Below are 27,984 nucleotides of genomic sequence, written 5' to 3'. Positions count from 1 at the left end.
AGGACTGGAAGCAGCAGCACAAGGGCTGTTGTCTGAATGGCACGGTCCAAATTCTAACCTTCTATTCTTTACGTTGTGTTTATTGTGTAATGTGTTATGTAATATTGAAAAAAACAAAGACATCTAGTGCCTGAGAGGGGGCTCTGGTGGCAAGGCGCTGGTATATTCCCATGAAATTCCACACAGAAAGGACAAATCACTCTAGTTGATACCTATATATTTGGCAACCATATATCTTGTTTTTCATTTTCACCGGCCAGTGCGCTTGTCCAGCGTGCGCATCTCAGTCCCAGTTGCATCTGTTGAATGGCAGAGAGCAGCTGGCTCCCGAGCAGCAGCCTCCACCTCTCTGCATTACGTAGTTGCAGCTCGCCTCTCCGCCGGATGATGGCGCGATTGGACCTGGGCGGAATTGGCAATGGGGAAAAAAAGGGGGGGGTGGTCGGATAAAATTCAGCTTGAGTCTGCCAATAATAGCCCGAGTTGGAGCGTGCTCGTACTACGGAACCGCGGTCCCTGCGCGCATCGCACACTGTCGGAAGTGAGGAGTGAAGAAGTCCTGCCTGTCCACCAGGGAGGGAAGAGCAAGCGAGCACGGAGGGAGGTCTGAATCCGTCGTCGGTTGCAAAGACAGCGCGGACTCTGGTAATACCTTGAGGTGGTATTAGACCGAAGCGCAACCCCATTAAAGGATCACACTGGTGTGCACGGCGCTTCGTTCCTCTGCGTGCTTGTCAAACCCAAATTCCGAGTGTCCAACGCGCGTACCTGGGAGGACAAGGGGGGTTCTTGCTGCTTTCGGTCGGACAATCACTTTGAGGGGAAACAAGCAAGGTGGTCAGCCGGCGCTGAGGTCCAGTCAGGGGATTACAATTGTTTGGAAAGCTTGCGGCGTCTGCGTGCGCTCCTTCTCCGTCTCCCCCAAACGGAGCGCTGATCGTTCTTCTCCAGCTGCACTTCGGACCCGAGAGAAGGAGGTTTCCAACCAGCGGCACTTGACAGGAGCTCCACCAAAAGGGAAAAAAAGGAATCTCAGGAGAGGGAATTTGATCCGCTGAAGGGGAAAGAGAAAATCCTTCGAAAATGCCTCTGGCACAGATTGCGGAGCCATGGCCCACGATGGAACTAGTGCAGCTCGAAACGGAGGTAATGAGACTTGATATGTGTTGAGCGTGTCTTTCTTAATCAGTTTATCACTTATTCTGCTTTGATTTTTATTTATAGGCGATAAAATGACCAACGTGCCTCTCGTTTGGCCCCGTTAAGTGTTAACACTGAAGGGGGAAAGTGATCTAGACGTATACATTTCAGTCAATTTCTTTTTAAACTGCAAGATTGGAGAGAACAATAACTAAATATACGGCCGTGACTTTAATGGATTTGTTTAAAAAAAAAAAAATCAGGACAATCAATATATATGATGACTTGGCATTTTTCAAGGCCATTTTTGTCCCATACTTCATATTCTTGAGGAGCAGTAGGGGCCATTTTAACCAATGTTCAATTACTCACACTTATTTTTAAGGGTCTCGGATAGTATTTATTTATTCAGAGTACTTTACCAAGCTTGGGCAGCTCAGATTTACTGCTGAACCAGAAAAGAGAAGGCGAGAGGCATAGAACTGTGACTGATCTCTGCAGATTTGTCTCTGGTGTCCACCCATCCATCCACTGTCTGTTGACTTATTCCTTACCTGGGTCAGAGGCTGCTTTTGTTTTTTAAACCCACTGTGCCTCAAGAAGGGAGCATTTTAAACATTCAGATATTCAACCTTACATTTTTGTGATTTTTAGCTGCAGGGTTGCAGGGGTGGGGCGTTTTTTTACTCTCTGTTGTACCTCATTTAGCCCTAACTAAGAACAGTAAATGTATATTTTTACCGCGCCAGTCTGATGCTTTATGATCAATGACAGGAGATGATGGTGGTTTGAGGCAAGGCTGCATGTTTAATGGAGGAAAAATAAGGAGATCTGGTTCTCTGATCCGGTGCAGCTGATGAGCTACTTGCACTCGGACTTTCGCGCATGCAACCTGTGGCACGTCAGGCTTCTGCCCTCCCCCTTCAATTAGCCCTCAGCAGGTGAATTAGGCTGGTGCCGCTGTGCTTCAGAACCTTTATCACACGCTGACCTCGAGAGGCTCATTCAGATCAGAAACCAGGCTCATTTCCCTGTCTCACAGTCTGGGTTGCCTGTCTCTTTCCAGGTACCCGAAAAATGGAGGCGTTTATTGAATATCAATCTGCTCATTAGGTGGATAGCAAAGACAAGTTAATGAGACTCGGTGCACTGAGGTGCTTATTACAACCGTATTTTGAGAGTATTGATTGTGCAGATCCCATTGTCGGGGGTTAATTGGATGGGAGACAGAAGTGATAATTGCTAAAACATCATTTTTTCTTGTCCCTCAGGCTGCTATTTACCACGAAGCATGTTAGAGCATAACAGATGGAGCTGCACAACCTGTGAAATATAACTCTATAACGCTAAAAAAAACCTACTATGGCTTCAAACAGCTACGGCTATTCAGAGCCAAGATCATCATCGCTAACACTACAGAGTGCATGGAGATTTTCATGCATTAAACATCTTATTTGTCCTCGTGGGTCCGCGTTAGCTGTTAGAACCCAGCGTCTGTAAGTGATTTCACAGCAGGATCTGTGCCATTTTTCTTCTCACCAACCTACCAGCCAGCTGCACACTCTGGTTCCTGATCAGCCTGACTGAGCAGAAAGAGGGAAACTGGAGGCCATATCAGAAATGTTTTGGAAGATGCACAACAGTGGGAAGTCTGCTCTACCCTGTGGACAGATGGGACGAGTGGAGCAACTCTGCTTTTTTTGTTAAATTCGGGGAAATGAAACACACCAATTCTGCTCAGATCGCTGCACGCTGTAAGGGTGTAATGAAGGGGAATCGGGTTAAGGCCTTTTGTCTTGACAAAGCGGGTGAGGAGTAAATGTGTCAAGAGAGCTGCTCGGCAAATATTTGTTTGATTGATCACTTTAACGCATCCCTGAATCAGGTCTGTTATCAATTAACCTCTCGGTGAATCACCTCTGATAAATGGCAGACAGGCTGTCTACATCCTGTTCCTGGCGGGTCGCTGCCACCTGGAGAACCCTTGCCAGCTTGGATAGTGAAAATCCTCAAAGAATGCGGAGGAATTCTTCCCTCTGGGAATTTATACACCCTCATCCCTCATTTGCTATTTCTGAGAATCATTCCAAGCTCAGATGTTTAGCGTTCTCTGCTCCTAAGAGGCTGTGTTAAAGTCACTTTTTATATCCTTCTAAAATTCTTTCTCCACCTATTTGGCTCCAAAAAATGAATAATGAGGTCATCCTAAACATGTTTACACGGGGAGAGTTTAGGAGCAAAACCCCGTGATTCCAGATGCTAAAGAGTCTTTAACTCACCACATACTTGTCCCTGCAGAGGGGAAAGTAGGGTTAACCCATGGAATGTGTATCGTGTTTGAGGGCCAGGCGTGGTCAAGCCAGTGTAAACTCCACCAGCCTTGTGAGTGGGCTCAAATTCAGACGAGTCTGCCCGTGCATGAAAGTGTGCGCTTGCCCATGGGCTTCGCCCCTGCTAATCTGGGCGTGACGTGCGGGAACACCTGAGGAGGGCTGGGTGAGCGTGTGATAACACAACCCTGGCCCAGCGAGTGACTCTTTCGCAGCTCATCTCCCCCCCCGAAAAGAAGCTCCGAAACAACTTGTTGTCCATTTTCTGGCAATGATCTGCTCTCTGTTCTTATTGAATTTTGCAATGACAAGGAAGCAGTCCGGTAGGATTGCACGGACAAGTGAATGGCGATTGTATTTCCTAGTTGCCTAGTTACAAGGCAGCGCTGCTTGTTGCTGTTAAAGCACAGATTGATCTATCTCAAACAGTGCCTATGTAGTGAAAGCGCTGTCGCCTATATTTGCATAGCAGGGTCCTTGCTGGGCCCCAGCATGGGTCCACATGTAAATCCAGGCAAGTTTGGCCATATTTATGTGGCTGTTTGTGTATGCGTGCATGCCTGTGCTCTCATTGAGGAAGCCCAGGGGAGGGAACACGCAATTAACTGGGCCACTTGGATCGACCACGCAGAGCTAACGAGGTTGAAATGTGTCGAGCTGCATCGCGAGGAATGCCATGCCGACCACGTGTTAGCTTTTACGATCATTGCCAAACATTTCCAGTTTATCGGGCTACATCCATCCTTGTGAGTTTTGGTTTTAGAATGGGGGAGAAACAGCACCGTTTAGATAGGTTACAGTACATTGGATATGCTCAGCCAGCTCCTATTCTTTCCGGATTAGGCAGGTTGTGGTCATATGACCTTTACTGGAAGAGACCAGTGAATAGACCAGTTTTGACAAAGGTGTGTAGACTGTGGAGACAGAACATTAAGATCTTACAGGAAGCAAACACTTCTAATTTCCAACAGTTTGCTTCCTGTAAGAGCTTGTTTTCTCACGTGATTAGCATGTGTAGCAATGTAGCATGGACGGCCATCTTTTGTGTAAGGATGGGGAAATGCTAGTGAGGAGCGCTGGAATAAAGACATTTACCTCACCATCATACACTCTTGGAGAAAGCAGCTCCACATAAGATGACCATGCAGTGGTCCACCAGAGTAGTGTGCCCACTGCTGGTCTTCATCATGTAGCTTTAAACACCAACAATATGGAGGCATCAGGGGTTGATTATTGGTCTGCAAAAATGCCCATCTCATTATATCTATTACTGACATAAAGGTCCCCAAAAAGGGAGCCCACTGCATTGCTAGACAGATTGCTGTTGGCACAAATGCAGAATGTAACAGTAGGTTTTACTCGTCCTCAGTTCTTTCAGTTAAAATGCTTTTTTCATTTGTTCGCCACATACAGCCTGAGCTGCTTGATGGTTAAGGGCAGCGCTTTCCATTGTGCTGCCAGCCCTCACAGTCTAAAAGAACAGGAAGAGGGGAAGAGCGCGGGCACAGAGGAAGTAAACATCCTCAGGGTCGCCTCTCTGTAGTGGAAAACCAAAGCAAAGCGCGGAAAAAGAGAGGCTGCGTCGCTGAGATTGTTCTCACACTCGTGTGGAACTCTTGGAAGGTGCTGGCTATCATACCATAGGCTGAAGTTGATGGTCAAACTGTAGAATCCTCACGATAACATTGAAATATGTGGAGGTTTTACAAACGTGCAGGACAAAAATTATATTCCGGGGAGTCAAAGTAGCTTTGAATTATATTCTCAGCCCTACTTATACTCTGAATGATGTCATTGTACTGGCATGCGTCTCTTTGAAAACCATGTCTAGTTTACACTCTGCTTCAAATCGCCATTGTTTCGCAAATAACAATCATTTTCCTCTTTGGGCAGACTCGCTTTAGTGGAGAAAGGGCGGTGGCAGGGTTTTGTGTCAGCCTGAGATTATTAGGTTTACTGAGGAGCAAAGTGTTCGAGAAAATGGACCGTTGCCGCCCACGCGGCCTTACCGATGTTTGCTCTATCGGCGTCTCCCAGCCGCACGCAAGCATGAGAAATGCACTGTTGCACGTTCTTACTATGTCTCTCCTGTGCTCCTCTCTTGACAGAACGGGCAGAGCACCACTGAGGATGGAGTCACGCCTGCTGTTAAGGTAGCGTGCACGGCATCTCCATCACACACACACACACACACACACACACACACACACACACACACACACACACACACACTTGTTCATACACTTGAAATGAGACCCCAGCGATTATTCATGCCAACGGCAGAAAAGCAAAATAACACGGAAAGGACAAAATTATTCTACACTTTTAGCAGTTTCCACAGCAGAGACGGTGCACATGCACGACAGTGTGACTTACTGTTAAATTTAATTCTCTTTCAATTGAATCGAAAGCCCTCAGAGGACATTAGCCGGCTGGAGTTTAATGTGTTGAATGCTGTCTGAGTGTTGCTGATGGTCACCCTGTTTGGCCCTGTGTTTCACCTGCATCAAGGTAAAAGGCTCCGATAATTATGCCGCACGCCTTCACATGTGCTCATAGCGCACACAGCTAGCAGCACATGCACCATTAATCGTCGAGTCGGCTCCTTTCCTGCCTCATTGTCCGGCACCGAAACCCGATCCCCCCCCGTAAGCGATTATGCTGCAGCCGTGTAGCTGAGGAGACTGAATCATTCCCCCGCATTTAGCTCCTTTTTTTTTTTCTGTCCTCGATCTCACGGGAGTCTGGGGAGCGTGTCGTCATTACACTCAGCTGAGGACAATGTGAGTAAGAACTGAGCGTTCTGCTGTGAAGTCAAGGAAGTCTTTGGGGTGCATAGTGGTCAAAGGCATTAATGTTTGATGGGGAAAGTGAATGAGGACAATGTCTATCAGATTTATTTATTTTTAGATGTGTGCAGTTTCAGAATAATGTGAGCCTAATTTAAGAAAAACTGGTACTTTCAGATGTGCTGTATACATCACCATAGACTCCTTCCTCCAACGTTATCTCATATATTATCACCAGATTTGATATTTGATGCCAGATAGTTTGAATCCTGAGATTACACATAATAATGAAGAAAACTGCTCTGAAACTGAAACCCAAGATAATCCGCTCACATCAATGCAGATATTGTCTGGGTCTGGTACCTTGCTAATCACATTTTTGCAATCTGACTCGATTCAATTATCAGTCTGGCCGGGTTGGTGCCGTGTTACCTGTTGACCTAATTGATTGCCGAGTAATTTGGTAATTAGATGACTTATGTAATGCTGTTAATCAAGATGTCCTCAGACAGCTTGCGTCGCTTCTCCCCACGCGGCTGCAGGAACGACACGCAGACATTGGCTGATACGATAAATATTCTCCTGCCGGCGGAGCGCTAGGTGGCACTCGCTGCAGATGCAGTTAGGCTCCGGCACCGTTGAAACCTGTCGCTGGAGCGATCGATGCGGAGCTGCTGTGTAAATGCTGGGAATCCGATAATGGATGCTGTTATCTACTCCAGCCATGGGAGTTACCTGGCTCCAAAAACCTAATAGTGGGAGGGGGGGGGGGGGTGGTGGACATCATGCTTGAGGAAGGGAAAAGAGCGGCTGCTCCTGCGAAAATATCACACACTTTTGATGAGAAAGCATGTCGACTTCTTTGGATTCAAGGAGGGTTTAATGTGACAGAATGGATTCGGAATATTACCGGGATCAACTGTGGAATCTGTCTGGTTCAAACACGCTTTGCTGAATGATGCCAGTGTTGGAACTTGCCGCTGTGCTGCCTCTGATGGTAGATCAGAAGAAGGTGTCAAAACAAACCGGATGGCAGTTCGGTGCAGAGCTCAATTCGTGACAGTGTCTCACTAACGAAAGCCCAACGTCTTTACTTCTGTTTGCTTTGCAGTTCAACAGAGATTGAACTTGAACTTGTGTTGTTGTTGTCGTTGGCTTCTGATGGCCTCTGGTGAGGCGTATTGACCGTGTTCGTGCGTTCACCTAAGAGGCTGCTCGAATGACCCCTCTGCAGACGGGGGATGATATTACCCTGCTCCTTATTCCCTGCCCTTCTGGCCAGGCTGACAATCACACAAGTGAGAGAACTGGTCCATTTCAGCCAACGATTTCATCATCCCCATTGCCCTTGCGACCTGCTAGATTTACTCTAAAGGTTGGGGGCATATCGACCCGGTCCAGACAAAAGTGCTCCGAGCTTTCTTGTTTTGTTTATGACCATTTGTACACTGGTGAATTTCCCGCAGCCTCAGCAGTGCAACACATCTTCGCATTCCCCTCGTTTTGTCTTCATTCATGCAGGAAATTACGTTTACTCCTCAGCTGCTGGACGGACATGATGAGGGCAGCGTCTCTAGGTTCACTCCTGCATAGGAGGTGATGGGGAAACTGTGGCAAATGAGCTGTTTTATAGGGAATGGGATGGCGAGCTGTTCGAGCTCTGGAGGCAGGTAGCCGGAGTTAGTGGCTAACTGGGAGGACAGCAGCAGCAGCTGGAGGCGTTAACGTTGTATGGACAGCTGAGGGTTCAGGAGTTACGGTTAAATATGTAATCTTATTCCATTGTTTACAAAGCGCTGCTTGTGACGCACAAGTAACATCAAACTAAACTAGATGATGTTGTCTTTCTCATCCGTTTTTTCTTTATTTACAGGACACTCGCTTACAATGTAAGAAGGGTATTGTTATGATGACGTTACTCTGTTCTCTTTAATTCAAGAACGAGGTTTTCATTATGGCAGAATTGTGCAATTCCTGCACATATCTGTAGATGTTTTAAAGGTTTCCTTGATGTTTCCCTCACAGACTAGTCAAACCTAGCAGGGCTGCTGCACTTCTTTATTAAACTCATACTTGTGTAGCATTTAACATCTAAAAAATAAGAGATAAACACATATTTGTCCCAAGAGCTTCACGTTCCATTGACTGTCATTAAGACACATTTAAGAAAAGCAGCAAAGCTTCACAGTAAATAATCCCCGAACAATTCAGATTCAGATCCTTTATTGTCCCACACGGGGAAATCGCAGAAATGAGTAAAGTGGAGAGTTTCCGCGGGTTTCATCCACTTCATTATCTACTACCACTCGTGGTGCCCAAGGGCCAAAAGGGTTAAACATTTTTACCAGTAGGGTCAGTCACATTTCTCTGTGTTGATTGTGGCTCTTTCCTGGAGTTACAGTAGCTGCAGTGTGCACTGACCCGGGGGGGGGGGGGGGGGGCGGTGAGTGGTGGGAACAGAAGGAGCGGAGCAAAAGGTTGAGGGGAACTGTAGGAGAACATTAGGGGTCCCCGTGTGTCACTGCTGTCCAATCCTTGTTGTACTTGAGACAAAGAAGAGGCGGAATAAAGTGGCACTGCAGGGATATCTGTGGTCATTCGATAGTTCGTCGGCGTTCACGCCCGCTACGGCGTTTTGTTCGTGTTGATCAGAGGGCAGGCTGGTCGCAGCCTTGGTGTTGAGTGTTTCCAGGAGCGATTAAATATTTACCAGTGATGAGAGTGCGTACGCCGGCTCGCAAACGAGCTTGTTGACCTCTGGGCTGCCGAATCAGGAAGTGGTATAGCTGACGCGAGTGCAACCTTGTGGCCCGTGTAACCGCGTGTGCATACATGGTGTTGGCATAGCAACTGCATTTTGTTTTGCGGTCACGTGCTGGAAGTCGATTTATGCAGAAGCACTTGCATTTAAATACACACACATACACTGAGCTGTCCTCATTTATCAGCTTATTTATGGTTTAGCTCACAGTTTCACAAAGGTTACACAAAGATGATGTTGATGATGATGATGAAGGTGACTGCATCTGAACGCTTTGTCAGCTGAGCTTTCTTCTCATTTCTTGAGCTTGGAGACGATGCTTTCAATGTCACTCTGGTGTGACCTCGACCTCAGCTTGCAACCGCTCCATTAAGACCTAATGTGGGGAAGGTTGTTGGCGCATTGTTTCCACATGATTTACATAAAGACACTGGAATACAGAGGAGGATAAAGGAACAAATAGCACTCAATGGACTTTGCTCCACTTTAGAAATCTTTCAGTCTTTTGACCTGACTGAACTCTGCTTCAAGGCAGAATAATGTACCTACCTCTTTACGTAGTGTCTGCAGATTCCTTTTATCTTTTCTCTTTGGAGACTCTTTGAAGATGAGATGCATCTGACTGTGCTTCTTTGTCCCTTTGGGTTTGCTAATACTACAATTTTTCTGCCAAAACATTTGGAATTGAGAGTTGATTCCTGCCTGAAGCTGTTCCCATCAGCAGAGCGATATTTACTTGTTTGCACACCTCTGTGGACACGAGCTGCATTCGCTGTGCCGTTTGTAGGCACTCTCTATGTAGTTGGAGTTCAGGTCAAACCAGCAGCTGACGAAAATTAACTGTGAATTTGACGTTTCTTATAAAAGGGCTGTCGTCCAACATAATCTTTTGACTCGCAGCTCTGTGACTGAATAAAAACTATTAAAAGATAATGCGTCACACGGGCGTCTGCTGGGCCTTGCCCCCTCGACAGGGCCTGTAATAACAACTATGGACGTGCCTCGGAGCTTCACTGAGCTAAACATTGCACATTCCACTGCAGCTTGTAACGTCGGCAGAGGGACAGGAAGTGAAGAGTGAATCCAGATCCATCTGAAGAAGACTTCCGCTCTCTCATTTGCCGCCGCTTTTTGTCCAAATTCGATCGATAGGTACAGTTTCCATTGAGTTTATCTAACCACAGGAGATTTTAGCAGAAATCTCACAAATGGCGTGTGACAGATGAGATGAAATCATTGCCAGAGACTGTTGTCTGAAAGTAAAGATAAATATAAGCAGCACAACGTTACAGCAGTCTCACACCACCAGGCTGCCACGTGAGTGTTTTCCTTAGAAAATGAAAAAAAAATCTGCCTTTGATTGATGCCACAGGAGCAGAAATCAAAACTGCTAGCTTGCGCTGATGCCAGCACAGCGGCACAGACTCTGAGGTGGCTTTGACAGCATCAGAGATGGTTGGTGTTACACAACTACATCCTGTGACGGCGTATGGGAGTCATCCCAAATCCGCACTCGTCGCAGGTCCTAGATGTCGCAGAGCGGCGGGCTGTCTTCAGGACGTCTGCCTCCAATCTATAAGAATGTTCATTGCTGTCAGGCTGCTCATTCTTCCTCAAGTCCTCCATTTTCTGGCTCAAAAATGACTCAGGTGGTGAGCAGAGAGGCACTCCGAGGTTGACATTTGGGTGCTCTTTGCAGTACCCTCAAATTATGCCTCACTGTTCCGTCTTGGCCTCCTTTGCTTTCCTGGGCAACAGTGCCATTAATATCTCAGCACTTCCCTTAATTTCCTGCGTGTGTTACGCTCCTAGATAGATATGACACTAATTAGCTGAGGGAGATATTTAGGGATCCACTTTGGGAAGCATACATCTGTTACTCTTAAATATTTAATCACTGTTTCATCACTTCTTTTGATTAAACATTACGCCTCTTTTGAAATCATATTTTGTTGTGTGGAATATCGGATCTCGGTGTCTGAACATCCTGTATTTGGAGTCATCATGAAATCCTTTGCACGAACTGAGTCACGAAGGCGTCTCGTATAGTGTGCCTGCTGCGCTCCGCTTTCATCAGAACCAGTGGCCATGCTAGCATGTAATCACAATAAATGTCAAAACAACCCTGTTTAATCTGATTTCCACACGAATGCTATCTACAAAATGTACTGTAATTATTCTCCAGCAGTTGTCTAATGGCAGTAATTAGTTATCCTGGAATTAGACCAGTCAGAACAACTGTGCATGTCAAAAAAAGCCCATTTTCTGGCCAGCTGTTTGTTTGTTGGTCACTTCTTCTCAGCATTAGCGGTCGGCCTGTGTCACCTGAGGCCACGGGAGCCATGTTGGTGTCAGGATTGGTTAATAGAAGGGAAAGTGTTCAAAAAAACCCCACCAGGTGTGGAGAAGAGAATAGCAATAAGTGTGTTTAGGATAGGGAACACTTCTAGGATGGCGCCGCTACTGTTTATGCCTTTGTATTGCTGTTTTGTTTCATGTTTGGTTTTTCAGTGTTTTTTTTTTTTTTTTTTTTTAAGGAAATCTCCAAGTCTCACCTTAACATAATGTTACCGAGTCAGAATGACTGGACATTTTCTGCAATGACACCCTCACATCAACGCTAATAGTATGAGGTCATTTGTAACCTCTTCAGACCTGACTTAACCTGTATGAAGCGGACAGAAAATTTAAGGTTCTTTCTGCCTGCACAGAAACAAGATGCTGATTTTAGGGACTATTTAATTGATTCTTAATGGCAAGAAGGCTACAGGAGCCGACCTAATGTCTGCAGTTTTCATCAAAGAAGCTCCAGGTTTTGAGAAGGAATTCTGCTTCTTTTTAAATAAGTGTCTTTTATATGGGGGATAGGTTGACACTGCTCAGGTGAGCTCAAGAACCCTGCTTAAGTATTTACTCTCATTGTTTCATACCCATATAAGTGCTGAAGCTAAAAGCTGCCCAAATGCTCCTTTCTTTTTGTGTGGAGCCGTGTGTGGCAGAGCCACCGTCGATCTGAAGTGTTTGCCACTCAGGAAGTTAATTACAGTCCTCGCTCACAGCATCTGCTACAGCAGAAGACATCAAGTAGTCTTTTATTTGATGACTGGCAGGGTCTACAGGACTGTCCACCTCGTTTTGAGGCTATATTTGAGTTCTGGTTGCTGTAGAAGATCATTTACAACAGGCCCAGAAGACTCACTCTCTGTGCTTTTAGATAAATATTTGTTTTCTATCAAAATGAAATTTCCGAGTGTCTGTTTCAGTGTCACTGTGGCTCACTGTAGGAAACAACTGAAGCTGGAAGTTACTGCCTTTGTTTGATCACACCACAGAGGCGCTGCATTGAAAGGCCTGCAGTGGTCCAGCAGCGCTTCTGACGAGGACCACGAGAGAACCGCTTCCCCGTGCACACTCGCACACATGCGGATTCTAAATGAGGAGAAGCAGCGAGGCTTGAAGATGCCCTCTCTCCTCTGGTTGCCCACCATCATTTCACCCCAACATTCCATTAAATCATCCTGTTCTCGTCTTCAGCTGCTTCCTTAATCTTCCATCACTACCTTTCCTAGAAATCTAATTTATCATTCTGTCTTGCAGGCCTGATAAAGGCCAGCTATTTTTTTTCCTTTAATACCATTTGTTAAACTCTGTTGGTTCGAGCGCCCTTGACTGTCCTACCACATTTCACCATCTTCCACCTTTTGTACTCTCAAAGTTTCTGAAGCAAACTTTCACTTTTCTGCCGTGTAAATCATTTAAAAAGCTGGAGTTCTGTCTAAATGTCACCCAACCGGTCCAGTCAGTGAGCAAGAGCGGCAGATGGGAAATTAGCTTTGGTACTCAAGCCGGCTGGACTTTGCTCTGACAAATGTACGGAGGTGCACGCCCCAATCATGAGCTTCTGGTTACAGCCCAAAGAAGAAAATGACATTATGGTGGCTTATCTGTACGCGGACACGTGCAATAAAAGCGCATAAATGCTTGATCGCATGTAGTGTGAGTCAGGGGGTTGTGTTTCTGCACGTTAATTGAGCCTCTCCAGAAGGGTTTTAGCACGTATCGCAACTGTTCGTGGTCGCCAGCCGACCTTGTTACAAAGCGATAACGTCTGCAGACCCAGGAGGTGTGTTTTTTTTAAGGGAGATGGTTGTTTGAGTGAAGTGCCTGCCAAGTGAGGGTCCCCTTATCTGGGTTTATCATCGACGTTAACGGCGGCAGTTGGTAGTTTGGAGGCTTGGGGGTGATGGCTGCCTTCCAAACACGCATGCACCACACGCAGCAAGGCGGGGACATAGTTTACAGCCTATTTCCCAGCCTGCCTCTGTGTGTAAAGGGTGCTGTAAATCTTGTGCTTCTGCCTTTTTTGTGCTGTGTTTACAAATCTGCCATCTGCAGCTGATTCGCTTCTTTCCTTTTGTAGGTTAAATCATCAGGAGTCTGACTAGAAGAATGTACAGAGTTGGTCCATCTGTAGATTCACTTCATTCCCTTCCTCCATCCATTCATGTCTGCTGTGGTCCCTTGTTGTCATGGTTACTGTGCCCTTGCTAGTGTTGCTAAGCTGTGCTAAGACTGTGACTTGTGCTGTTGAGAGCACTAAGGTATTTGGTGAAGACTGTGCACCTACATGGTTTTCATTAATAATTTAAAGATTTTTTTTAAAATTCAATTTGTTTCCCAACACTGTCACACATGAGCAGGGCTACTCCGACAAATCAGCGTCGTTAATCATGGCGCGCGCATGCATGCGCTCTGCCTCTTATCTCTGCATTCTGAAATGATGTTAGTCCGGCTCCATGATTTAAAGGCCACAATGATGTAGTACATCATTATTACTTCCTAGGAGAAATACAAATAGACCCGTGCACGGTGGTGACTCTGGCATGCACTCACATGCTGTACTGGTGTTTCAAAGGTTAAAAAAAATAAAAAATAAAAAAACCCTCCTATTGTTAAAATGAAGGCCGGAGAAATGTTACCTGGAAACATCATGCAAATAATGCATCCCGTATTCTTGTGCGCGTCCTTGCCACGGGTGCTTGATTTTGTCTCATAAAAGGATGTTGGGAGACGGAGATTAAGAAACACAGTTGCCATAGTTTCACTCTTTCCTGTCTCGGTTTTGATCAAGGAGAGACGTTCAAGCACGGCTTCATTGACATGTTTGATCAATTCAGATTCACATTTCCACTTGGAGGTTTCTCTTTTTCTACATTTGTTGGTTTATTTTTTTCATTTTCACCCCCCCCCTTCCTTTTTTTCCTATACAGTAGGAACATGTAACCTTTGACCGCTGTTGCCATGGTAGCACTAGGATGCAGTACAGGGAACGTAAATGCAAATTACAACATTTTCTGGAACATTCACAAATGACAGATAATGCTGCAGATCTGTTGAAAGTTTAAAAAATGTGCATTTTCTTAGTAATTTAAATAATATATAGATAGATATCAATATATAAACCCGCGACCCGACCCGGATAAGCGGTAGAGAATGGATGGATGGATGGATATATAAAACTGTTTTTTTCTGCAGAACAGCAGGTTGAAATCCATTTAAGATAACTATTCATTATATACATCAGTGTGATGCTATGTTACTGATGGTGGCAGGTGCCTCATCTTGCCCTTTTTATGTAAAGTATGCAACCTCACCACTAGGTGTCACTAGTGATGGTTTCGGGTCAAAGCTTGGAATGGGATTTTTTTTTTTCCCGACCTCTCTGGTTACAAGTCAGAAAAGCAGGATGGGCATCTGATGTCAAGCAGTGTTGAAATGGGTACGAGTGAATATCAACGCATGGTGATGCTCTACTACGGTAACGGTTGTCATAACAACATAATGAGCCATGATACATCCACGCTGACTAATTAGTGACACAGAAATACTAAGTTAGTAGTGATATTGGTTTAAAAAAGAAGAATATTATGTGGCTTTACCATGAGTCCATATGTAAACAACAGTCAGACGAGTCGCGTGGTCCGACTCCTGGAGGATTACAACGTTGTTTTGAGTCACAAATGTTGTAGTTTGGATATTTATACGAAGTGCAAAGCCACAGGAGGGAGAAAGCGGGAAGCTGACTAAGACAAAGCTACTATTTTAAAGTCTCTCCGGCTGGTGTAAAGAGTTTGAGAGTGGGAGCGATTACGTGATGATGGAAAAATAAACGGCGAGAGAAATGATGCTCCAGCGTAGCTTTTGTATGCGTGTTTATGACCTGAAAACCTCCACGTACGCTGCAGACCTGCACTTTTTCCCAGCAGACGGCCAGCTTAGCTTCACAGCGATGACCTCATGTTGTACATTAGCGGCATCTTTCTTCCCTCCCTCTCTCATCCATCTCTCCCACTTATTCTCCTTCCCTTTAGCTTCTTCCTGACATTTGGGTGACCCCTCTGACCGTCTCCGTCACTGCAGATAATACACAACCCCATCAAGGCCTCCTGTCAACCGGTGCAACGCAGAGCTGCCTATCATCTTACTACTGCTGCTATTAATATTACAGATGCCAACATGGGATTTCCTGTAGCATCCACGCTAATCCTGTGCTACGTCTAAATCTAACCTCCTGAACTATTGTCTAAAGCGGTCGTGTCTCTTTACACTTCCTTGTGTCATTTGGTGATTTTCAGCATACCAAAGGCTGAGTTATTGGTCATTATCTGTTTTTAATGCATTGAACGTGCGCCTGTGTATCCCATTGCTGTCACAGAGGAGCCAGATGGCAGCGTCTGCTAAAGAACGGGTATTAACCTTGGTCAGAGGTCAAAAGACATGATGGTCACCTCTCGACCCTGCCGGATGACTTGGCACTAATCACGAACTGCTAAACTAATCCCTTAAAGCTCATCCCGTCATCTTTTCATGGGATAGAACCAAACGTGGGGTAATGCCGTTCAGCAGTGTGAGGTTTAGGGTTACAATCCTTTACAAAGACTTGAACGCACCGCGATGGCGCAGCCGCGAGGGCGAACATCTGCCGGGAAACCCCGACACGTCTGTGATGGAAGGTAAGGTGAAGGGGTAGAAGGAGTCAAAGGAAATGTGCTAAATGTTGGACAGAGGTGTGTGGCTGATGTGGAGAGCTAAGGACTGAAGCAAAAGTGTGAATGACTCAGCCCTGCTCCTGTAAAAGATGAGCAGGGTGCCGGGAAGACAGAAACAATGAGAGATGATGAAAGACGAAGGGTCCAAAACTGCTGCCCTGTGCACGCTGCAGTGCTGAGAGACTGATGAATGTCAGTTGTTGGACTCTGAAGGATAGAACAGTCATAACTCCAAAGCCTTAACACTTTATCACCTAACAGCTTACGGTCATTTAGGTCAAAGGCAAGGCTAAAGTCCAACAATGGCCCCTGACAACGCCCATATCCTTTAACCAGCCCTGAGTCACTTTTGATCGTGTTAGACAGGTCACCTGTCGTTCTCTCTGAGATCAGACTGCATTTCCTATTGTGGACTAGCTTTAGTAGCTGGATAGTTATAATCTACATTTTATGTTAGCAATATTACTGTAGATATAACTCGATGGCTCGGCAACCAGGAATATTGTCTTAACTGCAGAACACTGGATGAGTTTGTTTTCCTGGGCGAGTTTCGAAACTGTAAAAGTTTTTCTTTTTAAATGCCCGCAGAACTGAGAGCACAATTGTGCCTTCAAAAGAAAGGAAGCATTTAGCTCACTGGCTTTGCTTTTATCACCATGCAATACCTGTTTATTATTCTCTTATTCCCAGGTGTGTGTGTGTGTGTGTGTGTGTGTGTGTGTGTGTGTGTGTGTGTGTGTGTGTGTGTGTGTGTGTGTGTGTGTGTGTGTGTGTGTGTGTGTGCACACTCATGCAAATGCAGATAAACTCTGTTACAGTAATAAGACTCCACCATGCTTGGTTAGATGATGGAGCTGCTGTTTCTCTCTGTACATCCTACTTATTTATGTCATCTTCCACTGCACCCCCCCTCCTACCGTCTCTCTCTCTGTCTCTCTGTCTCTCTCTGTCTCTCTCTGTCTCTCTCTGTCTCTCTCTGTCTCTCTGTCTCTCTCTCTGTCTCTCTCTCTCTGTCTCTGTCTCTCTCTCTCTGTCTCTCTCTGTCTCTCTGTCTGTCTCTCTCTGTCTCTCTGTCTCTCTCTGTCTCTCTGTCTCTCTCTCTGTCTCTCTCTCTCTGTCTCTCTCTCTCTGTCTCTCACTGTCTCTGTCTCTCACTGTCTCTCACTGTCTCTCACTGTCTTACTGGAGCCATTTTCCAGTGAAACAGGTGGACACAGACTGAAATCCTTCTTTCATTCATGCCATTTTAAGAGCTCTCTCTCTTTCTCCTCCCTTTTTAGTACATCCATTCATTTTATGGCTCCTTGTTCTAAACCTTCTGCCTTTACCCACAGCTTTCTGTGGCAGCTTCTGCTCTGCTTTGCTGTAATTGGTCACAGAACCAACACAAAGGTTTACAGTAGAGCCGCGCTGACACCGGGAACATGTCCTTACTTGGCCACAGCTTCTATCAATCATGTACACTGGTCTGTCTGCACACCTTTACTGGCCCCGTGTGGTTACCACTGAGCATTACATGGACTGCTTTTCACCTGTTGACTTCTCAGACCTTCGGAACCGAGTTATATATTTGCACCTGATCAATCAGATCGCATTTTGCACAATCTGATAACTTGTCAGAAATGGACTAATGATTGGATATTTATGTTCCTTTGAACACGCCAGCTGATGGATGAGCCAGAGCTCCACAGCTCACATGTATTCCCTGTGTTCTCTAAACATTAATCAGATAATTAATGTGAGTTGGTTCTCTAAGGTTTGAAAGGTATATGCTCTCTTATTAAATAGAGATGGATGGTTTTTAGCTGTCTTCCCATATTACTAGCGCTCTGGATGAATTCCATTTACTAGATATTAGGTACAGGTATTGAATATGTGACAGAAGCAGATTTATGTTCGGCTGCACTTAAAAACCTGCCGGACTGACTGTCGCAGGGGGACGGAGCCTCGTATATTTCCAGCCTCATTAATTTAGATATACTGGAACTCCAGCCAGCCCGTCGTGATGAAATTGCCTTTGGGCCGCCCCTATTCACATGCGCTTGTGCCCACCTTCCTCCGATGTGTCTCGTTCCAGTTTCCAGATGTGAATCCCCCCCCTCCATCCCCCCAACCGGGTCGTTTTGAACTCTCCAGAAAACTCACAAAGAGCAGCTTCCTGGTGCGACACAGCCGCGTCCGTCTTTTCGAAACCACCCTTTACTTCCCATTTGAGTGCGCGCGCTGTAGTTTCCCCACCGTGCGCTCGCTCAGACTCGGACGCTGTCTTTCTGTGGCACCGTGAGTCACCTGTTGGCACAGGTCACATGGAAGCATCGGGGCAAAGAGATGTGGAGGTTCCTATTTCGCACCAAAACCCAGACAGGAGAGGCAAGTGGACGCTCTGTTTCGTGCGCGTGTGTGTCGATAACCGTGTGTGTGGCCCTGATGCTTCAGGAGGCTGCTGTGGTCTTTTGGGGAGGAGACAAGGGGCTTTTCTTTGTGTGGGCGGATGCGAGACCCTGATCCTAGATTGTGGAGGATGTGTTTTAACTTCCATATCCTTCCGTCCTGTGACACACAGCATGTGGTTACTTTTCAGGACTTAAAAGAAAGTTGCAGTTCTAGATTTCATTTCTACATTAGCCGCCAGCCTATGAATCAGTAACTCAGTTCAGTGATGTCAGTTTAGAGGCTGGAGTAAAGATGGTGCTGTTTTGGGTTTGTTTTTTTAAATTTTTGACAGTTTATATTTTTAGATGGGGGTTAAAGCTCCCCCTGACATATGTTTGATTGCTAAAAGCGACAAGGAAGTGAGCTCAGCATGAGAGAAAAAAGGAAGTAAGAAGTAGGAGGAAAGAGAGGTTTCCTGTCACCCGTGTGGCAACCATAACCACCTTGAGTTTTTTATTTTCTTTTTCATCCCCCCCTCCCACCCCTGTGAGAGTGTGTGCTTCTGTCCAGAGGAAAGTAAATGCAAATATCAGCCCCTGTGTCTGTAAATGAATTGAGACTCCATGCCCCCCCCATCCTCACAGCGGCACGCACAGATCACCTGGATAGAGCGGGACTTTTCCAGTATTAGAGCAAAGGAGAGCTCCGGCCGCTCTACTCTTCATCAGGTCAGTCCACCCCCCCCCCCCCCCCTCCTCCACCGCTCAGCCAGTGCTTCAGCTTACGATTGCTCAATCACACCGCTGCCTTTGTAACTTCCAGCTAAAGCGGTGTTGCATTTCTCTTCTGTCTAATTTGCACGTTGCTCATAAGGACGTGTTAAATCTGCAGATTGGGAGATGAACTTGGCCAGGAATAGACTGTTATGGGAAGGAAGTCGGGAAAATCTCTGTCATCGGCTGATGATTGTCTTAATCATCTGTCAGAGGTCTCTGGGAGACCTCATCCTCCCCATCTGCCTCCCTCCTTCCTCTCACTGCTCGAATCGTGCGTGAGGAAGCGGGAGCGAGGTGCGGTCCTGCATCAGAAATGTTGTGACATGTGCACTCGGGTGTTTGCTTATGTTTGAAAAGGGATCTGCACGCTAGTTGGGATAGTTATAGGGTATAACAGGGGTCAGGGGTCGAGTGAGTCATCAGAAAGTGTTTTGAATCATTGTTTCAAACTTTAGATTTTGTTCCGTTTCAGTTCTCTCTCTGTCTCTCTCTCTCTGTCTCTCGCTCGCTCTCTGTCTCTCTCTCTCTCTGCCACTGGTGTGTACGTGTGTGACTTGTTGGGTGCAGGACTGAGAATAAGTGCGTACTCTTCCTTCCTGCTCTGCTCAGGGGTTCTGGGTTCAGCTGCAGTCAGTGTCTGAGGACACGCAGGACCGATCAGACCTGCTCAGAGAGGAATGGAGAGACGCCAGGCGAGATAACGGAGGAGAAAATGAAGATGAAGAGTTAATAAAAACATTATAGCAGAGGGGCCCCTGCTGAAGGCCTCTGCAGAGGGATAGATAAAGAGAACAGGCCGAGAGGTTTTTCCATATTTACGTGCTTTGCTCAGAGTCGATACTAGCGCGAGTGGACAAATCGGGGCAGCGCGACAGCGATGAGGTGAAGTTCGAGAGGATTTATCCGAGGCATCGCCCGGGTCGCCGCTCCGTGGTTGGGATGAAGAATCAGAAGTCTGGGCGATGTTGAGATGGAGAAAGAGAAGAAAAAGTTTAACCTAAGCAGCTTGCTGAGAATCTACCTGGGCAAAAATAAGAAAAGCCTTCACTGTCACAGCTGCAGACCGCCGCCAGCATCAGACACCAGCACCGAACCCGCACCGCCCCCCGGCAGGGACTGGACGGTAAAGTTGTCACAACTTATTTACATCGGCGTCGCGGGCGTTGGCCTCAGGAGAGGTTGTGGTGGACTCGTGGACGGCACTTGCCAAGTGAACAAGCCCAGAATCTGCAGCTGATTAGCGCTGTTGTGGCTTGTTTTGCTGGGGGAAAAAGGTTTCCTGTTGTCAAATTAAATCTGCAGTGCAGGTTTGTCTCTGGGCATCGCGCTCACCTAATGATGAATTAGTCTCTTCTTTTGAGTGATCGTTTAACGCTGACATAGGTTCCTTATTTTGGATGTTTGGGACAAAGAGGAGTGTAATAATTACTAAAAAAAAACAACTCTCATTTTACGCTCTTCTCAGAGCAGATAAGCTGTATTTTACTATTTTTGCCTTTTATAGTCAAATCTTTTGCTGATTTGTGATAATTGACAAATAATGACCGTTTAAGAACCTTTTTTATTATTTTGGGCATCAACATGTTGATTAAAGTGCTTTGATCCATCTGAAGACAAAAATAAGGACAATGAAAATAGGGGAACAGTTCATCTGGAAACGGCCTGAAGAAAACAACGGTGATTATTGTGCCGGTGCTGGTGAATTAATGGAGCAGAGAGAAGCACTTCTTGGTTCCTGTTGATGCTCAGCTGTAGCGATCTGTTGCGGCTGTCACAAAACCAGCAGCAGCTTGCGGGTAGAACACTGGAGAGGCGTTCAGCAGCACCTTCTTTAGAACTGACAGTTTACGGTCATTAGTTCGCTGCCATCACTTCCTGGAACTGCATTCAATCATTCTTCAGCGTGTTTCCCCTTTTTCTGGTGAAGTGTTAATGATGCTAGCGACGTTTTCTCCGGCGTCCTGTACAAACCTGTTTCCTTGGGTTTGCGACTCTCTCACATCTACTGTTTTGCTCTCTTTAGGAAGATGGAGACATCAAGGAGATCAACATTACCCACGTGGTCAAGGAGGGCTCGGAGAAGGCTGATGCTTCTCAGTTTGAGCTCCTCAAAGTTTTGGGTCAGGGGTCCTTTGGCAAAGTAAGTCGCTTATCCGAGCCCAGTGGGTTAAACTACTTCCTACAGATTAAGTTTATGCAAATTCTCACCACACTTTTGCTCCATTTTACTGTAAGTAATTCCCAGAAGACTTCAGAAGAGCCCCAGTTACCTAAAAAAAAGAACCATCATTTCTCACAAAAGAACTCTTCGTAGTTTTCATTTCGAAATGAAGAGCTTTGCTGTTGCCACCTACAGAGAATCTGCAGCTCTGCAGATCAAAACCAATTCAGGACGGAGGAGACGGGGTCAGAGTTGGTGTCACCTGGTTACAATTAAGAAACAACCAGATCCGTCATCTTGAGTCATCTCACATTGAGTCCAGAACATTGTTATTTGATGAGCTGTGAAACCCAGAAGTCACGTGGAGACCCTGGAACAAACAGTGCACAGAAGTCACTTCTTAGATGTGTGCGCGGGGAGTTGTGTGGAGTGTGTGTGTGTGGAGGGCGGGGGGGGAGGGGTAGGGGTGTTCCACTGTGAGAAAATCATCTTGTTTTTCTGTCGTCTTGCAGGTGTTCCTGGTACGAAAGGTGACGCCTCCAGATGCCAACCAACTCTACGCCATGAAGGTCCTGAAGAAGGCGACGCTGAAAGGTACAGCGGCCTGGCCTGAGGCGACAGGTTGTCGCCACGGGAACAAAACTGGCGATCCAACGCTGGGGTTGATGCTAACGTGGATATTCCAGATGAACAGATGTCCTGTGTTTGTCGCCGGCGCAGAGCTGAAACCTGCTTTTTCAGTTTTGTGGCGATGTTTTGAAAACGCTGGAGGGTGTGTCCCTTTCCTGTGTGTGTTTGTAAGACCACCAAAAAGCCACAGTGCCGGTGTGTTTTTGGTAAATGTGCTGTGATTATGCACAACTCTGCGTTTTCTTTGTCTCTCTTGAAGCAGCTGCTCTGAGATTCTCCCGTGACGCTCCTTTTTTATTTTTACAAACTCGCTTGTCCTCCAGTGAGGGACCGCGTGAGGACCAAGATGGAGAGGGACATCCTTGCCGACGTCAACCATCCGTTTGTGGTCAAGCTGCACTACGGTGAGTCAGCCTCCCGTCCCGAGCCTGGGATGACCGATTTCCCGAATGCCAGAAAATGCCAGAAAATGCCAGAACATGCTTGCTGTTCCCGCCTTATTGAACGTTTGTGTTTGCAGCGTTCCAGACCGAAGGGAAGCTCTACTTGATCCTGGACTTCCTCAGAGGAGGGGATCTCTTCACCAGGCTTTCCAAAGAGGTGAACACGATTGCGTTGCTGAAATAATTCCGTCACGTATGAGGCGCTACCATCATCTCCTTTTCCCCCCTCACAGGTGATGTTTACAGAAGAGGATGTAAAGTTCTATCTGGCAGAGCTGGCATTAGGACTGGACCACCTCCACAGCCTGGGCATCATATACAGAGACCTCAAACCTGAGAAGTAAGGACCGACAGAATCCCCAGACTTTATACATATGGATAAATGCATCTTTTTAATAATGGATGCTCCAGTTTGGACCTGGTTGCTGTTAAAAAAATGCATTTGTCAGTGTTGCAGCCACCTCTGAAGTCTTTAGTTTAGCGTTTTGCACCGCAGAGGTTCGAAGCCCCTCCTGAAACCGTGAGAACTATCTTTTCTAAACAAAACCAACCGCCCCCTTCTTCATTTCCGACCCCTCGTCACTTTTGATTGGCGCTCCCCTTTTGGTTGGTGGCATATCGCTGCCCATAGTTGCGTGAAGTCTCTGGCCTCCACGCTCTCGCCGTGGTTTCAATGGTTAGGAGATCCAGCAAGACTCTTCCAAAATAACAAAAAAAAAGCAGTTTATGTTGTGCTGCACATAAACAAAAGAGATCCTTGTTTAGCCTTCAGCAGAACAGGATGTGTGGTGCAAGGTTTTGTGAAGCTCAAAAGAATCCATCCTTTAAATATTTGAATTTATTTTATTGTTGTTTCGTAGCATTCTCCTCGATGAAGAGGGCCACATCAAACTCACGGGTGAGTCTCCCACACTTGACCTTCATTCCTCTCAGCGGTGAAACATCTTCCAGGATATTGATTACACGTTTCAGTTTCTCCCTGCCTGCGTCAGTGATTGCCACCATTTATCTTCCCTAACCAGCCTTGAATTTAATGGGGCATCAGGTGACTCACAGAAGAGGCGCTGATGATCTTTTATTCATAAAAGTGTTCTGATGAGGTCTGGTTTTGTTTTCCAGATTTTGGCTTGTGTAAAGAAGCCATCGACCACGAGAAAAAAGCCTATTCCTTCTGCGGCACTGTGGAGTACATGGCCCCAGAGGTGGTCAACAGGCAGGGACACACGCACAGCGCCGACTGGTGGTCGTTTGGAGTACTAATGGTAAGCAGGAGGTAACGGTTTGGTTATTTCAGACACGGCTTGTGTACGCATAAATGATCCGTAACAAGTGTTAATTCTGTTTACTTTGTCTGTTTCCCAGTTTGAGATGCTGACCGGCTCTCTGCCCTTTCAAGGAAAGGACCGTAAAGAAACCATGAACCTGATTCTCAAGTGGGTGTTGAGAAAATGCAGTTAGGGCGTGCTGCCCCTGCACAAAGTGACCAAAAACTCTGTCCCTCCTTTTCCCCCTGCAGGGCACGTCTGGGAATGCCTCAGTTCTTGAGCGCCGAGGCCCAGTCACTGCTCAGGGCTTTGTTCAAGAGGAACCCGGCCAACAGGCTCGGTATGGACCGTTTTCATATCCAGCATCAGTCTTTGGGGGGGGGGGGGGGGGGGGGGGGGGGGGGCAGAATAACGCTGCTAACCTACTTTTTATCTTTTTTTAAATGCAGGATCTGGAGCTGATGGTGCCGAGGAGATCAAGCGACATGGCTTCTTCTCCACCATAGATTGGAATGTATGCATGCAACACTTGAATATAGGCAAAATCTTTCATTATGTGTTACATTATTTCTCTATATATATTTAAAACTGCTTTATTTTGTCAGAAACTCTTCAGGAGAGAAATGAAGCCTCCTTTCAGGCCAGCAGTGGCACGTCCGGATGATACCTTCTACTTTGATTCTGAGTTCACATCTCGCACCCCTAAAGGTCAGGAGAGAGATACAGAGGTGTTTTCTTCTGTGAAGCCATCAAAGCATTAAAAAAAAAACAAAAAAAAACCCTCTGCCTTATCCCCAGACTCCCCGGGTGTACCCCCCAGCGCCGGAGCCCACCAGCTCTTCAGAGGCTTCAGCTTTATAGCATCAACTCTGCTGGAGGAGGAAGGTTCGGAGGAACAAGCCAAGCCTCAGCCACACCCAGTGGTGCAGGTGAGTCCGCGCAGGGGCGCAGGTCGGGTGCAGCCGAGCGGCAGTGCAGCAGCACTGAAACATCTGTCTCCACAGCAACTGCACGGGAAGAACCTGCTGTTCAGCGACGGCTACGTGCTGAAGGAAGACATCGGCATGGGCTCCTTCTCCATCTGCAAACGCTGCATCCACAAAGCCACCAACACCGAATACGCCGTCAAGGTATGAACGCAAGCGGCACGGAAGGATGTTTGAGAATGGAAAAGGTTCCGTTTTTCAAGGCCGGGGTCACGACCTTTCCTTTTGGGCTCCACAGATGATCGATAAGACCAGCACGGATCCTTCTGAAGAGATCGAGATTCTGCTTCGGTATGGACAGCACCCGAACATCATAACGCTGAAGGACGTGAGTGTACAGAAGCGCGGCGTGACTTGCGTAACTATCGTGACGTTTAGGCTAATGCGACCGTTTGCGTCTCAGGTGTACGACAACGGCAAGCAGGTGTTCCTGGTGACGGAGCTGATGCGAGGAGGGGAGCTGCTGGATCGGATCCTCAAACAGAAGTTCTTTTCGGAGAGAGAGGCCAGCGCTGTTCTTCACACCATCACCAGGACCGTGGAGTACCTGCACTCGCAGGGGGTGAGGGTCGCCCAAATGTCATCAACAACACTCATGCATGCTAAAAATAACGAGCTCTTCTCAAGATTAAATGCAAAGAAACATAAATCTAAAAGATGAAAATCAAAATACCTGAATTGGGTTGCTGGTACTTATTTCCCATTTGATCTATTTATTTAAGAATCATCTCTCTCCAAAGCGATCGATGCCCTTATCCCCCTTATTTTCTGACTTCCAGGTGGTGCACAGAGACCTGAAGCCTAGCAACATCCTCTATGTAGACGATTCTGGAAATCCGGAGTCCATCCGGATCTGTGACTTCGGCTTCGCTAAGCAGCTGCGTGCTAACAACGGCCTGCTGATGACGCCGTGCTACACTGCTAACTTTGTGGCTCCGGAGGTTGGCGTCGTGAAATTCCCTGAACGTTATTCCCACCAAAGTCGGTATGGACAGAAATAACGGTTGCGTTTGCTGGATTTTAGGTGCTGAAGCGCCAAGGCTACGACGAGGGCTGCGACATCTGGAGCCTGGGGGTTCTGCTCTACACCATGCTGGCTGGGTGAGACCCAAGGCTGGAGCTGCTCTCTTCTCTCCCGCCTACGCTTTTTGCTCACTTTGTCGCTCGTTTCCTTCGTCAGCTTTACACCGTTCGCCAACGGGCCCGAGGACACCCCGGACGAGATCCTGAACAGGATCGGCAACGGTCACTTCAGCCTGGGCGGGGGCAACTGGGAAACTATGTCAGACGCCGCCAAGGTTTGGGAAACGTCATGTGTGTCTGTGCCAATAGAAGCCGACTTCAGACGGCTCCTCTTGTGACATCGTGTGAAATTCATGGTGTGTTCCCGCAGGACCTGGTGTCCAAGATGCTCCATGTGGACCCCCACCAAAGACTGACGGCCCGGCAGGTCCTCAGACATCCCTGGATCGTCCATAGGGACAAACTGCCCAACAGCCAGCTCCCGCACCACGATCCCAAACTGGTTAAGGTGACAGAGCTGCACCAGCAAATCACTTCAAAGTAAAACTGCAAATTGCGTAACGAAATGTGATCCTGTCTCTCCTCAGGGTGCGATGGCAGCCACCTACTCCGCCCTGAAGAACTCCCAACCCCCTCCCGAGCTGAAGCCCATCGAGAGCTCCTTCCTGGCCCAAAGACGTGTGAGGAAGCTTCCTTCCACGTCCCTGTAGAGACTCGAAACCACCGACCTGCTTACTGGAGACTGACCCAAACCGCTCCATCGCCCGGTCAGCTTGCACGGGGACCTCGCGTCCGTCTCGCAGCCAAGAAACACTGACTGTGACCCCGCCCCACCCCCATCTTGTGGCACCAGTCGTCCTGCTCTCCTTGTCCCGACTCGTCAGCCAACCAACGGTGAAACGGCGAAAGATGGCGAAGGTCGATGGGAGGGACGAGGGCTGATCCGAGGGTGCAGGTTTTTGGGTGTATCGGCACTGTGTGGCTGCTTGAATGTGTGTGTGAGCCGGAACTACCACAACGCCGTTTTTGATCGTGGCGATGACCGTTTTTCTCTCCGAATCCTCGCAGTGGTTGGTCTGTCATTCAGCTTGCTGCACGCCCGTCTGCCTGTCCGTGTCGTCCATCTTTGCTGTTCTTTTTGTAGAGTTGATGAGCTTTATATGACCAGGTGTGCCGCCGAGCGGAGCTGTGCCATCGGCTCCACCTCTGTCCCACTGCTGTTAAGTGTTTTTGAACGTTTCTTTATGAGTAGTAGACATTTCAGCCATAACTGCCTCTTTGGAACAACCAGAACAGGTGGATTCCAGGAAGTGTTGATGCTAATTGATGCTAACGTTTCGGTTCCGGTTGACCTCCTGCTTTGTGTTTTGTTTGACAGCGTGCACGTGGGCGTGTCCGTGTGTGTTCTACTGTCTTTTGAGACGCCGCAGGGGTCATATGTGCATGATCCGGTGATGTGATGATGTCACGTGGTTTTCTTGTTTTTCTTCCTCTTTTTTTCCTCTTTGCTTGGTTGATCTGCTGGCAACCAGATGAGACGTCTGTTATTTTTATTACTACAAATCTAGTAACATAGGTGGCTTTCTGTGAAAGGAAACTTGCCCAAGGAACAATGTGGCATGTTAGAAATTCTGTATTGGCTTTGTTTCTTGTTTTTTTTTTTTCACTGTTCCTTGAATAATGTGTTTGGAATGCTGTTTCCTGTAATGGCTGCTTTCGTTGTTGATTTACGGTAGTTATTTTTATTTGTTTCGAAAGAAAATCGTGCTTGAAAATAATGGAAGATTGGCTGAGCACACGCATCAGTCTGTGGACTTCAGTTGCACAGGTCCCCCCCTGCTTCCATAAGCAAAGGAAGGGAAACATCCTTCAGCCTGGCATATTCTGTGCTCATTTCATTTCTGTTCTATTTGGAGATCCACTGACGTTGATGATTCGAAAACTCATCTTTTGAATTTAAGTCGATAGATATAAATGTGCTTCAGAGGAGGCAGACCTCATATAAACTGCGTGGAGGGGAAGACCTGTGTGACTGAACCATCAAGGAACCAGCTGTCTTACCTCAAAAGGGATCAAACTTATATTCTAATTCTTGTTTCATGGCAAAATTCTCCCTTGTTAAAAAATTCATGGTAAGATGTTGTATAATAAAGAAGATTTTTATATCTTATGAATATTAAAAAAACAGTTGCTATGATGACCTGCTTCTTCGATCTTTATGTTTGTCTTAGACTAATATATATCCTCTAATGGATAAT

The 27,984-nt window shown here is 46.7% G+C and overlaps 1 protein-coding gene across 4 annotated transcripts; it reads left to right on the top strand.

The window, feature by feature from the left end:
- Positions 1–513: 513 nt before the first annotated feature.
- rps6ka1 (ribosomal protein S6 kinase a, polypeptide 1) lies at positions 514–27,923 on the top strand. 4 transcript variants are annotated; one of them, XM_011618279.2, is made up of 22 exons: positions 514–1,146; positions 5,579–5,623; positions 21,242–21,358; positions 21,892–21,973; positions 22,333–22,413; positions 22,530–22,609; positions 22,686–22,792; positions 23,313–23,350; positions 23,572–23,714; positions 23,815–23,885; positions 23,969–24,057; positions 24,167–24,231; positions 24,323–24,425; positions 24,516–24,646; positions 24,722–24,847; positions 24,942–25,031; positions 25,107–25,265; positions 25,483–25,644; positions 25,728–25,804; positions 25,884–26,001; positions 26,097–26,234; positions 26,314–27,923. In XM_011618279.2, the coding sequence occupies exons 1-22, from the start codon at positions 1,084–1,086 to the stop codon at positions 26,434–26,436; spliced, it is 2,208 nt and encodes a 735-aa protein (XP_011616581.1). In that variant the 5' UTR covers positions 514–1,083; the 3' UTR covers positions 26,437–27,923. The 4 variants fall into 4 exon arrangements, with proteins under 4 accessions (XP_011616581.1, XP_011616575.2, XP_029682999.1 ...); XM_011618273.2 differs by lacking the exons at positions 514–1,146; positions 5,579–5,623 and adding exons at positions 18,284–18,439; positions 19,087–19,170; XM_029827139.1 differs by lacking the exons at positions 514–1,146; positions 5,579–5,623 and adding an exon at positions 18,285–18,439.
- The last annotated feature ends 61 nt before the right edge of the window (positions 27,924–27,984 follow it).

This window comes from Takifugu rubripes, chromosome 2 (assembly GCF_901000725.2).
Source record: "Takifugu rubripes chromosome 2, fTakRub1.2, whole genome shotgun sequence".
Classification (NCBI taxonomy): Eukaryota; Metazoa; Chordata; class Actinopteri; order Tetraodontiformes; family Tetraodontidae; genus Takifugu; species Takifugu rubripes.
This window is presented reverse-complemented; position numbering and strand designations above follow the sequence as displayed.